This window comes from Cherax quadricarinatus, chromosome 31, assembly GCF_038502225.1.
Source record: "Cherax quadricarinatus isolate ZL_2023a chromosome 31, ASM3850222v1, whole genome shotgun sequence".
NCBI classification, from domain to species: Eukaryota; Metazoa; Arthropoda; class Malacostraca; order Decapoda; family Parastacidae; genus Cherax; species Cherax quadricarinatus.
In genome coordinates, this window is record NC_091322.1 from 13,539,667 (window position 1) to 13,552,754 (window position 13,088).

At 39.8% G+C, this 13,088-nt stretch overlaps 1 protein-coding gene across 3 annotated transcripts in view; it reads left to right on the plus strand.

The window, feature by feature from the left end:
* LOC128697789 (BBSome complex member BBS4) overlaps positions 1–13,088 on the plus strand; it is a 139,737-nt gene that overhangs the window by 99,037 nt on the left and 27,612 nt on the right. For all 3 annotated transcript variants that reach the window (XM_070090212.1, XM_070090210.1, XM_070090211.1), the window contains 2 exons: positions 3,305–3,427; positions 12,350–12,521. In XM_070090212.1, the coding sequence (XP_069946313.1) occupies positions 3,305–3,427; positions 12,350–12,521 (295 nt within the window). The remainder of the gene's footprint in view (positions 1–3,304; positions 3,428–12,349; positions 12,522–13,088) is intronic.

Here is a 13,088-nt window from a genome sequence, read left to right on the forward strand (position 1 = left end):
AGGAGAGTGATTAGATGGGGAAGTGAAGGTATTGGAAAGATGGAGGGAATATTTTGATCAAGAGGGAGGGAGGGAGGGAGGGAGGTAAGTAAGTAGATAAGTAGGTAGATAGGGAAGTAGGTAGGGAGGGATGGAGGGAGGTAGGCAAGCAGAACATCATTTACAAATTCAAGTACAAACACAATTTACTTTAATATGAAACATTGTTTATACAGAGATGGGTGACACTTGAGTGCATATTGAAAGCCCATGTCTATGCAGAGCATTTTGGGCAAGCTTAAGCCTAACTTAACACTACAAGAGCATATCATTGTACATGATTATAAGAAAAAAATAATTGGGTTATATTCTAGTAAGTGTATAGGTACTAATTTTTTACATTAGATGACATTATAGGTACTATTTTGAGAAAGAACTAAATGTGGGTGGAGGAGAGGTGCATGAAGCAGTAGGTGGACTGAAAAGAGGTAAAGCAGCTGGGATTGATGGGATCAAAATGGAAATTTTAAAAGCAGGTGGGGATATAATTTTGGAGTGATTGGTGCTTTTGTTCAATAAATGTATGAAAAGGGGAAGGTACCCAGGGATTGGCAGAGATCATGTATCCTCTTTTCTTTGTATGAAGGAAAAGAGGATAAAAGAGAGGGTAAGAATTACAGGAATAAGCCTGTTGAGTTTACCAGTTAAAGTGTATGGTAGAGTAATTATTGAAAGAATTAAGTGTAACACAGATAGCAGAATATACAGATGAACAAGGAGGTTTTTAGGGAAGGTATGGGATGTGTAGACCAAGTGTTCATATTAAAGCATATACATGAACAGTATTTAGATAAAGGAAAGTTGGATACCACATTGGAGGGAGGGAATATGGAATAAGTGAATTTTTTCAGGTATTTGGGAGTTGGCTTGTCAGCGGAGGGGTTTAAGAAGGATGAGGTTAACCTTAGAATTGATGGAGGAAATAAGGTGAGTGGTGCGTTGTGGTATCTGTGGAGACAAAGAACGTTATCCATGGAGGCAAAGAAGGGAATGTATGAGAGTATAGTGGTACCAATACTCTTATATAAGAACATAAGAAAGGAGGAACACTGCAGGAGGCCTGTTGGCCCATACTAGGCAGGTCCTTTACAATTCATCCCACTAACAAAACATTTGCCCAACCCAATTTTCAATGCCACCCAAGAAATAAGCTCTGATGTGAAAGTCCCACTCAAATCCAACCCCTCCCACTCATGTACTTATCCAACCTAAATTTGAAACTACCCAAAGTCCCAGCCTCAACAACCCAACTAGGTAGACTGTTCCACTCATCTACTACCCTATTTCCAAACCAATGCTTTCCTATGTCCTTTCTGAATCTAAACTTATCTAAATCTAAACTTATCTGAATCTAAACTTATCTAACTTATCTAACTGTCTCCTACTCCTGTCCTTCAAGCAGAACGCCCTATCCATGTACCTAACTTGGCTATCCCCAACAACAACAATATTCTTACCTTCCTTGGTGTCGTTCGTCGTGATGTTCCCAGTAGTCGACTCACATTTGTCGGGTAGCACTGAGAATGTATTAGATGTTTCCACAACAGTTTCCACAGCAGTCTCTTTCTTCTTCATCGTTTCTACCTTTCCATTCGTCTTCTTGATCATCAACTTCGTTCCCTGCTGTCCAGCCACTGACCAGTTTCCCTTCTTGACCTGAGGACTCAAAACAGGAGGACTACTACGAATTTTCTTGTTTTCCTCGGTCAGTCGCTGAATCTCCAACTTCACCATCCTCAATTCTTCCTTAAGCTGTTGGTAAAGTTGCTCGATGGAGGGCATCTTGCTTCAATTCGCAGAGAGCGCGCAAACAGGTCTTCACAGAGCTAAGTACACGTCAACACTGCGCAAAAGCCAACTCAATCAGGAGCTACTGCGCAGCACGTCCGCACAGCCCAATAGCGGGATATTATGGGTGTGAAGCATGGGTTGTAAATGCTGCAGCGAGGAAGCGGCTGGAGGCAATGGAGATGTGGTGTCTAAGGGCAATTTGTGGTGTAAATATTATGCAAAGAATTTGTAGTGTGGAAATTAGGAGGAGGTATGGAGATACTAAAAGTATTAGTCAGAGGGCTGAAGAGGGGCTGTTGAGGTGATTTGGTCATTTAGAGAGAATGGAACAAAGTAGAATGACATGGAGAGCATATAAATCTATAGGGAAAGGAAGGTGGGATAGGGGTTGTCCCTAAAAAGATTGGAGAGAGGGGGTAAAGGAGGTTTTGTGGCCGAGGTGCTTGGACTTCCAACAAGCGTGCGTGAGCATGTTTGATAGGAGTGAATGGAGATGAATGGTTTTTGGGACCTGATGAGCTGTTGGAGTGTGAGCAGGGTATTAAGAAAGATGAGGTGAATCATCAAATTGATGAAGAGAAAAAGGAGGGTGATGCATTGAGATGTCTGTGGAGACAAAGAACATAATCCTTAGAGGCAAAAAGAGTATAGTGGTACCAACACTTTTGTATGGGTTTGAAGCATAGGTTTTAAACCATACTACGGGCAGGATTTGAACCCGCGGTCAGAGAGTCTCAAAACTCCAGACCGTCGCGTTAGCGACTTTCTGACCGCGGGTTCAAATCCCGCCCGTGGTATGGTTTGTTTGCAATCATGTCTTTACGATTTTGTGAGTCATAGGTTTTAAATGTTGCAATGAGGAGGAGGCTGGAGGCAGGGGAGATGTCATGTCTGAGGGCAATGTGTTGTGTGAATATTATGCAGAGAATTCGTAGTTTGTAGATTAGGAGCAGGTGTGGGGTTACTAAAGATGTTATCAAAAGACTGACAAGGTGTTATTTAGGTGGTTTGGACATATAAAGAGAATGGAGCAAAATTGAATGACTTGGATTGTGTGTAAATCTGTAGTGGAGGGAAGGTGGGGTAAGGATTGCCCTAGGAAAGGTTGGAGGGAGGGAGTAAAGGAGGTTTTGGGGGCTATGGGCTTGGACATTCAAGACACATGTTGAAGTTAAGCGGTTTTTATGACTTGACGTGCTGTTAGTGTGAGCAAGGTAGCATTTATGAAGGGATTCAGGGAAGCCAGTTAGTCCTGAAGGTGGGAAGTACAGTGCCTTCATTTGGAAGGAAGGGTGGGGGTGTTGCAGTTCAGAGGGTCATCTGAGCTGTGATGTCAGCGTGCTTCTGGCAAGACAATGATTGAGTGAATGATGGTGAAAGTATTTCTTATTTTTCTTCACCTAAAACAGCATGAAACAATGTTTTTAAAATTAATTGTTACTGCATTAAGTAAAAATATAATTCATTTTAACAGAGCCACCAAGACTTTGATGTAGCATTGGCCAAGTACCGCGTAGCTGCTCAGTCCATTGCTGAATCTCCACCCCTCTGGAATAATATTGCCATGTGTTTTTTTGGCAAGAGGAAATATGTAGCGGTAAGTAAATTTTGTGGGTTTTATATTATTCTACCAAAAGAAAAAGGTAAGTAAGTAAAACATGGTTAGAACAGTTCACAACTTACTCGCAATTTGGGAAGAAAACTTTAACAACATTTTGGTTCGTCCTGGACCATGATGATATGTCACTTGAGACTTAATGCTTCATGATGAACTGAAATGTTTTCTCAGTTGTGGGTTAGATGTATGTTGGAATGATGGTTATGAATTGTTATCAACAATAAAATCAATATTAAAATGTGGTAAGTATACTACAGTGGACCCCCGGTTAACGATTTTAATCCGTGCAAGAGGGGTAATTGTTATGCGAAATAATCGTTATGTGAATGAATTTTCCCCATAAGAAATAATGGAAATAAAATTAATCCGTGCAAGACACCCAAAAGTATGAAAAAAAAATTTTTTTACCACATGAAATGCTAATTTTAATACACACAAACTGAAAAAGGCATGCACAATTACATGACACTTACTTTTATTGAAGATCTGGTGATGATTGATGGGATGGGAGGAGGGGAGAGAGAGTGTTAGTGTTTAGAAGGGGAATCCCCTTCCATTAGGACTTGAGGTAGCAAGTCCTTTTCTGGGGTTACTTCCCTTCTTCTTTTAATGCCACTAGGGCCAGCTTCAGAGTCACTGGACTTCTTTCGCACAAGATATCTGTCCATAGTGGCCTGTACCTCTCGTTCCTTTATGACTTGCCTAAAGTGTTTCACAACATTGTCAGTGTAATAATCACCAGCACGGCTTGCAATAGCTGTGTGAGGGTGATTTTCATCCATGAAGGTTTGCACTTCAAGCCACTTTGCACAGATTTCCTTTATCTTTGTAGTAGGCAACCTCTTCAATTTCTCTCTCCCCTCCTCTGAACCAGTTTCCCCAGGTCTGGCCTCTTGCTCTTGAAGTTGATCTATCAGCTCATCAGTGGTTAGTTCTTCATTGTCCTCCTCCACCAACTCTTCCACATCCTCCCCACTAACCTCCAACCCCAAGGACTTTCCCAATGCCACAATGGATTCCTCAACTGGCACAAAATTCTCAGGGTTAGCCTCAAACCCTTCAAAATCCCTTTTGTCTACACATTCTGGCCACAGTTTCTTCCAAGCAGAGTTCAAGGTCTTCTTAGTCACTCCCTCCCAAGCCTTACCTATAAGGTTTACACAATTGAGGATATTAAAGTGCTCTCTCCAAAACTCTCTTAGAGTCAGTTGAGTTTCTGAGGTCACTACAAAGCACCTTTCAAACAGAGCTTTTGTGTACAGTTTTTTGAAGTTTGCAATAACCTGCTGGTCCATGGGCTGCAGGAGAGGAGTGGTATTAGGAGGCAAAAACTTCACCTTAATGAAGCTCATGTCCCCTTAAAGTCGCTCTGCCACGTCTGTAGGATGACCAGGGGCATTGTCTAACACCAGGAGGCACTTAAGGTCTAATTTCTTTTCAGTTAGGTAATCTTTCACATTGGGGGCAAATGCATGGTGTAACCAGTTATAGAAAAAGTCCCTAGTGACCCATGCCTTACTGTTTGCCCTCCACAGCACACACAAATTCTCCTTGAGGACATTCTTTTGCCTGAACGCTCTGGGAGTTTCAGAGTGATACACTAATAAAGGCTTAACTTTGCAATCACCAGTAGCATTGGCACACATCAACAAAGTAAGCCTGTCTTTCATAGGCTTATGTCCTGGGAGTGCCTTTTCCTCCTGAGTAATGTAGGTCCTGCTTGGCATTTTCTTCCAGAACAGGCCTGTTTCATCACAATTAAACACTTGTTCAGGTTTCAGTCCTTCACTGTCTATGTACTCCTTGAATTCCTGCACATATTTTTCAGCCGCTTTGTGGTCCAAACTGGCAGCCTCACCATGCCTTATCACACTATGGATGCCACTACGCTTCTTAAATCTCTCAAACCAACCTTTGCTGGCCTTAAATTCACTCACATCATCACTAGTTGCAGGCATTTTTTTAATTAAATCCTCATGCAACTTCCTAGCCTTTTCACATATGATCGCTTGAGAGACGCTATCTCCTGCTAGCTGTTTTTCATTTATCCACACCAATAAGAGTCTCTCAACATCTTCCATCACTTGCGATCTTTGTTTCGAAAACACAGTTAAACCTTTGGCAAGAACAGCTTCCTTGATTGTCTTTTTGGTGCCCACAATAGTAGCGATGGTTGATTGGGGTTTCTTGTACAACTTGACTAGGTCGGCGATACGCACTCCACTTTCATACTTATCAATGATCTCTTTCTTCATTTCAATGGGAATTCTCACCCTTATTGGTGTACGGTTGGCACTAGAAGCTTTCTTGGGGCCCATGGTCACTTATTTTCCAGAAACAGCACCGAAAACACTGTAATAATACGAAATATTCCGAGTGTATGCTTGGATGTTACCGCGGAGGCTGGCTGGTAAACAATGGCACGGGCGGCACATGTGAGGCTGGCTGAGGGCGCACATTGGACGCGTCTCAGACGAAAATCGTTGAGCGGGTTTTTAATCGGTATGCGCGGCAAAATTTTTGCAATTAAAGCAAGCGGTATGCGAAATAATCGCTATGTGATGCCATCGTTATGCGGGGGTCCACTGTATATTCTTCTTTCAACGTACCAGCCGTATCCCACTGAGGTGGGGTGGCCAAAAAGAAAAAACAAAAGTTTTGCCTTTTAAATTTAGTAATATATACAGGAGAAGGGGTTACTAGCCCCTTGCTCCCGGCATTTTAGTCGCCTCTTACAACACACATGGCTTACGGAGGAAAAATTCTGTTCCCCTTCCCCATGGAGAAAGTGTACTATATACTATATAAATTATTGTCTTGCAAAAGTAAAATGTTTTATGTGAATGCATGCTTTGTGTTTTGGATCTCAAAGGATAGCACTTTATCCTTTGCAGGTGCTGTATAATAGACAGGAGAGCATAGTCAGTCTTAGTACAAAATCTATGAAAAAATTTAATCTATTAGCAGTTGAATATATTAACATATTGTATATTATCTTATTTATTCTTTCTGTTTATTATATTATTTACACCTTCCATGCATTGACACTATTTAAAGTGACTGAAACTGGAGTATGATAAAGGTCTGATAAAATGGATGTCGGTTAAGATAGACAAAAATTCTGGCTGGACAAAGGTTGAACATGTACATTTAATGGGATGTCTGAATAAAATAGCCATGAAACAGACCAGATCTATTACTATATCAAACAGCTATCAGGTCCGGTTATGCATTTGATAAAACAGGCCATCTCTTCTTAATCACATGCTTGTACAGTCCAAGATTCCTCCAGGACGGATCCACTTTCATTGTTCTTGGGCAGCGGGGTCATTGACTGCCCGCATCATGTGTGTTAGTGTCTGAATGTGTGCTCACACCATCATCATTTCATCTCTAATTTGGGGCCAGTAATTTTAAGCTGTGTAAAAAGTTAATTATTTTCTTATGTATTTGGTCACTGACTTGATAGTGGATGGGTTTATGAAGGATGAAAATGAAACTGAAAATGTTTATTTCCTTGCAAAGCTTACAATGTATGGTTTACATACTATAAAATATTAATTACAAAGAAGGCCACTAACATGCCTAGGCATTTTGGGCAGACAAATTTTAAATCTTACTTTATTTGGACACAGGTTATGGAGCTGTACACTTTAATATAAATTATTGCATACTGATATAAAAGTTAGGTAAATGAAGTGATTAACATTAAGTAGATTGATAATAGTGAGGTGATACAAAACATATAACAATATTTGTTTTTTTTTTTAACACACCGGCCGTATCCCACCGAGGCGGGGTGGCCCAAAAGGAAAAATGAAAGTTTCTCCTTTTACATTTAGTAATATATACAGGAGAAGGGGTTACTAGCTCCTTGCTCCTGGCATTTTAGTCGCCTCTTACAACACCCTTGGCTTACGGAGGAAGAATCCTGTTCCACTTCCCCATGGAGGTAAGAGGAAATAAACAAGAATAAGAACTAGTAAGAAAATAGAAGAAAACCCAGCGGGGTGTGTATATATATGCTTGTACATGTATGTGTAGTGTGACTTAAGTGTAAGTAGAAGTAGCAAGACGTACCTGAAACCTTGCGTGTTTGTGAGGCAGAAAAATGGACACCAGCAATCCTACCATCATGTAAAACAATTACAGGCTTTCGTTTTACACTCACTTGGCAGGACGGTAGTACCTCCCTGGGCGGTTGCTGTCTACCAACCTACTACCTAGGATATAACAATATTATAATTAGTAAATTTAGTAATGGGAATGGTTTTATCTCGGCATGATACACTATTTCTATAAAAGCTCCTATGTTGGGAGAGTATTTCAGGCAAACTTAGGACTAACTTAAGATTTATTAGGCAAAAGCTATATTAGGAATTTTATGTTTACAGTCATTTGGGTGAATGTAAGTGTAAATTAGGGGGAATTACAGATAACAAGAGTAAGTCTATTTTGTTTGGATGTGTTTGTGATACAAAAAAGAGAATAGGTGGTTTTCACATAGCCGATGATGGGGTGTGTTAGGGAGATAAGATGTTTTTTAAAGGTAGTTTTGAAAATGGTGGTTGAGTCTGCAGTTTAGAGTTTTCTGGCAGGGAGTTCCAGATTTTAGGCTCTTTTATGTACGTACATTGAGTTTTTGTAGAGATTTAGCTGGACACGAGGAATGTCATAGAGATATTTGTGTCTGGTATTGTGTCTATGGATCATGTTTCAACTATCAAGAAGTGTTTTAGTTCAGGGTTAATATTAGAATTTATGGTTCTGTAAATGTAGGCTGCACAGTAGTAGGTGTAAATGTTTTGTACAGTGAGTAAGTTTAGATCTTTGAAGAGTGGGGGATTGTGTTATCTAGCATTGGATTGTGTGATAATTCTTACTTCACCTTTTTGTTGGGTTATTATTGGATTTAGGTGGGTTGCTGCTGTTGATCCCCAGGCATAAATAGCATAGGATGAGGTTAACCATACAATTGATGAAGGAAAAAAGGTGAGTGGTGCATTGAGGTATCTATGGAGACAATAAATGTTATCCATGGAGGCAAAGAAGGGAATGTATGAGAGTATAGTGGTACCAACACTTATGTTGGTGTGAAGCATGGGTTGTAAATGCTGCAGTGCGGAGGCGGCTTGAAGCAGTGATGTCGTGTCTAAGGGCAATGTGTGGTGTAAGTATTATGCAGAGAATTCATAGTGTGGAAATTAGGAGGAGGTATGGAGTTATTAAAAGTATTAGTTATAGAGCTGAAGAGGGGTTTTTGAGGTGTTTTGGTCATTTAGAGAGAATGGAACAAAGTAGAATGACTTGGAGAGCATATAAATCTGTAGGGGAAGGAAGGCGGGGTAGAGGTCGTCCTCGAAAAGGTTAGAGGGAGGGGGTAAAGGAGGTTTTGTGAGCAAGGGGCTTGGACTTCCAGCAAGCGTGCATGAGCATGTTTGATAGCAGTGAATGGAGACAAATGGTTTTTGGGTCCTGACGAGCTGTTGGAGTGTGAGCAGGGTAATATTTTATGAAGGGATTCAGGGAAATTGGTTAGCCGGACCTGAGTCCTGGAAATGGGAAGTACAATGCCTGCACTTTAAAGGAGTGGCTTGGGGTATTGGTAGTTTGGAGGGACATCTAAACTGTCATATCTGAGCACCTTTGCAAAGAGTGATTATGTATGAGTGATGGTGAAAGTGTTGAATGATGATGAAAGTTTTTTCTTTCTTTTTGGGTTTTTATTTCTTTTTTGAATTTTTTTTTTTTTTTGGGGGGGTCACTCTGCCTCGGTGGGAAATGGCCAACATGTTAAAAAAAAAAAAAAAAAGTTATCATATCATTTTGTACATGGCCATAAGAAAAGGTCATCATAACATCTCATCCATTTTGCATTGGGCAGGAGAATGTTTATTAAAATTATTTTTTTTTTTTTTTTTTTTTTTATTATAAATTTGAGCACACATACAGAGGTACAAAAAAATACAGATAAGAGCAGCATGCCAAAGCCACTTATACTATGCATAGCATTACGGGCTGGCTTAAAATTAACTTAAGATTAACTAAGCAATGATGAAGTCAGTGATAAAACATTAATGTTCCAAAATTTCCAAGTACATATACCATAATTCAAGCAAAAACCAAAAAATCATCCCCAAAATTTCATTAGGAAGAGCTTGTTGTAGATGAATGGTTCAGAGAACCGACACGTTGATAAATTAGACACATGTGCAACGTTTCCTCAATAAAGATACCCAAGAGTTGCACATGTGTCTAATTTATCAACGTGTCAGTTCTCTGAACCATTCATCTACAATCCTGTCAGACACTGCAACTTCTTGGGATCTTAATACTTGGGAATTCTTCGCTTGCCTAACCCTTGGGCATGACCTACTTCCACATTGAACAAATGTGACACCTGGAGTTTACCTGGAGAGAGTTCCGGGGATCAACGCCCCCGCTGCCCAGTCTGTGACCAGGCTTCCTGGTGGATCAGAACCTGATCAACCAGGCTGTTGCTGCTGGCTGCACGCAAACCAACGTACAAGCCACAGCCCGGCTGGTCAGGAACCGACTTTAGGTGCTTGTCCAGTGCCAGCTTGAAGACTGCCAGGGGTCTGTTGGTAATCCCCCTTATGTATGCTGGGAGGCAGTTGAACAGTCTCGGGCCCCTGACACTTATTGTATGGTCTCTTAATGTGCTAGTGACACCCCTGCTTTTCATTGGGGGGATGTTGTATCGTCTGCTAAGTCTTTTGCTTTCGTAGTGAGTGATTTTCGTGTGCAAGTTTGACTGCTGCACCTCTCCTGCCTACGGTTTATAAGCTCCTTCTCCACACTTATGCCGTATTCTATTCAAGATTGATGGACTGACCACATCGACTCAAGGTTGAGGGACTGATTACCTCATTCTCCTCCTGTTCTTCAAGATTCTCCTTTGTATGGACTGATGAAGCCACTGTGTGGCGAAATGTTTCCTCAATAAAGATACCCAAGAGTTGCACATGTGTCTAATCTATCAGGAAGAGCTTGTTGTTGAACACAGATTCTTTAGCATGGTAGTCCAAGATCATTTACTGGTGCTTTCGTAATCAAGGAAGTGAAATCAAGCCTGAGAAATTTGAAATCTGTATTCATATTATTGGCTGATAAATTTTCTGTAATGTCTGCATCATATTTAACCCTTTCAGGGTTAAGAGGCCCTCTCTTAAACTTGTTCTCAGGGTCGAAAATTTTTCAGAAAAAAAATTATTTTTTCTTTTGAAAAGATAATCTTTTCCCAATCATAATGACACCAAAAGTATGAAATTTGATGGAAAACTTACAGAATTATGCTCTCACGAAGTTAGTGGTCTCGACAATGTTTACGCATCAGCAATTTCGCCCACTTTGAGCCCTATTTTCGGCCAGTGTACTAGTCGACAAAAATCATAATTATTTCTCTAGAACTCCATTTTTCTATTGAATGAGTACAAGAAACCACCCATTTACCAATTTCAACTATCCAGTAAAGTGGTCAGAAATTAGCAGTTTTGCCAATTTCATACAAATTTCAAAAGATGCCAATTTCCAAATAGGGTCCAGAATAAACAAGAGAGACAACCCTGGCACTAAAATAACATTTCCTCTGTTCATTATTCACGTCCCCAGGCCCCTCTTACATTTCTTTTGCTTTCCACTTTGAATTTTTATTCACTCAAAAAATAGAAGATTTACTGTTATGCAGACTACTGCATTAGTGTAGAATTGATATAAATAATATCAGTGCACTTGTGAAAGAATATTAGACTCACCAGTTGATGTGTATTAGATGCATGGCATGATTTGTTTACTTTTGAACTTTGGCAAAAATCGAACATTTCTGCTACTTTGACCTCAATTTCAAGGTACTTTTCATTGTGAAACCAATCAAAATCATCTCAATTTCTGTAATATGTCTTCCATTCTATAAAACGAGACCAGGAAAACTAGAATACATCCATAAATACCATACGAAAATACACTGCAAAGTCGCTGTTTTAAACCAAAAACACAAAGTTTTTTTTTTCCTCATTACGCACTGTGTGCTGCAGGATTTTTTTATACTGTGCACACTGACCACATAGACCCATTCTTTCATATGTAGGCCTACCAGCTTTCTCTTGCTTGATTTGAAGGTGCTAAAATTTAGGTGTACTAGTACGTCAATAACCCTGGTGCGGAAGCTATTCTAGTACGTACATCAGAAACCCTGAAAGGATTAACATAGTGAAAATGACTGCCCCTTCTATGATGTTATTGACCAGTCATTTTAGGTGAAATGGCCAGTAAACTGTTCATATTAAAGATAAGTGAAATTATGCAAGCACATAGTGAAGAGATGTTCTTGAAAGTGTTGTCTTGCAAGATTATATTATGTTGTATTTTGTGTGGTCTAATATGATATTCAGTACTGGTTACAGAAAGCATATGCTTGATAATGGTTTATTTATAAGTTATTTTATAATAATAACTTTTTAATAAAGAGACTGTGCAGCAAATATATCTTAGTACTATTTGGCTAATAATTCAGCCTCTCCTCACTTAATGACAGAGTTCTGTTCTTAATGCCACATTGGTAGACTAATCCATCATTAAATGAGGAGCATACTATAATGGTAGTGGGTGTATGTCAGCCATCTCTGATATTGCTTTAATGTCACCTTTGCACCATTTATAACATTTTTAGTATATTTTTAAATGTTTATACAGTAGTGTACTGTATATTGTAATAAACTGAATAGAGGAAATCAGCTCTAATATACATTATTTAGATATGCATACTGGTCAGAGAGCCCGTTGTAAATTCGGGTCATCGGTACACAAGTACGTTGCTAAGTGAGGAGAGACTGTATACAGTATAATATCTCAACAATTCACGATATGTATTAATTTTTTCAGTCTATTAGCTGCCTGAAGCGAGCTAACTACTTAGCACCATTTGACTGGAAGATTCTTTACAACCTGGGACTGGTTCATCTCACAATGCAGCAATATACGTCAGCATTTCACTTCCTCTCCGCTGCTGTCAACCTGCGACCTACCAAAGGACACATCTTCATGCTTCTGGCTAGTATGTAATTATATGTGCTGCATTTGTAATTACTTATTTGTGGGAAACACGAGCAGTCTCATCTTCGGTGTTTATCATACAACTTTCTTGTAATTTTTAGTGGTTTTAGTTCTTACTACCTCCTCTTGTAACTAGTTCCATTGTTCTGTACGCTGTGAAGAAGAGCTGTCTAGTACCTTTTCAACATCCCATCTTCCTCACTTCATTGCTATAACTTCATCTTTTTCCTGTTGCTGGTGCTAGGAAAACTTGTTAGGTCATTCATGGCTTTTTTTTTTTACACATCACCATTTTCCCACTGAGGCAGGGTTACCCAAAAAGAAGAAACTCTTTCACCATCACTCACTCCGTCATTGCCTTTCCAGAGGCCTGCCAATACTACAGTTCATAAACTTCAACATATCTCCACCACTTCTTCAGAGTGCAGGCACTGTATTTCCTACCTCCAGTACTCAATTGAGTCCAGCTAACTGGTTTCCCTGAATCCATAAATGTTACTTTGCTTACACTCCTTTTTATTATTATTAATGTGGCTGTCTCTTTCCCTTCTCTCAGCCAGTGATATAC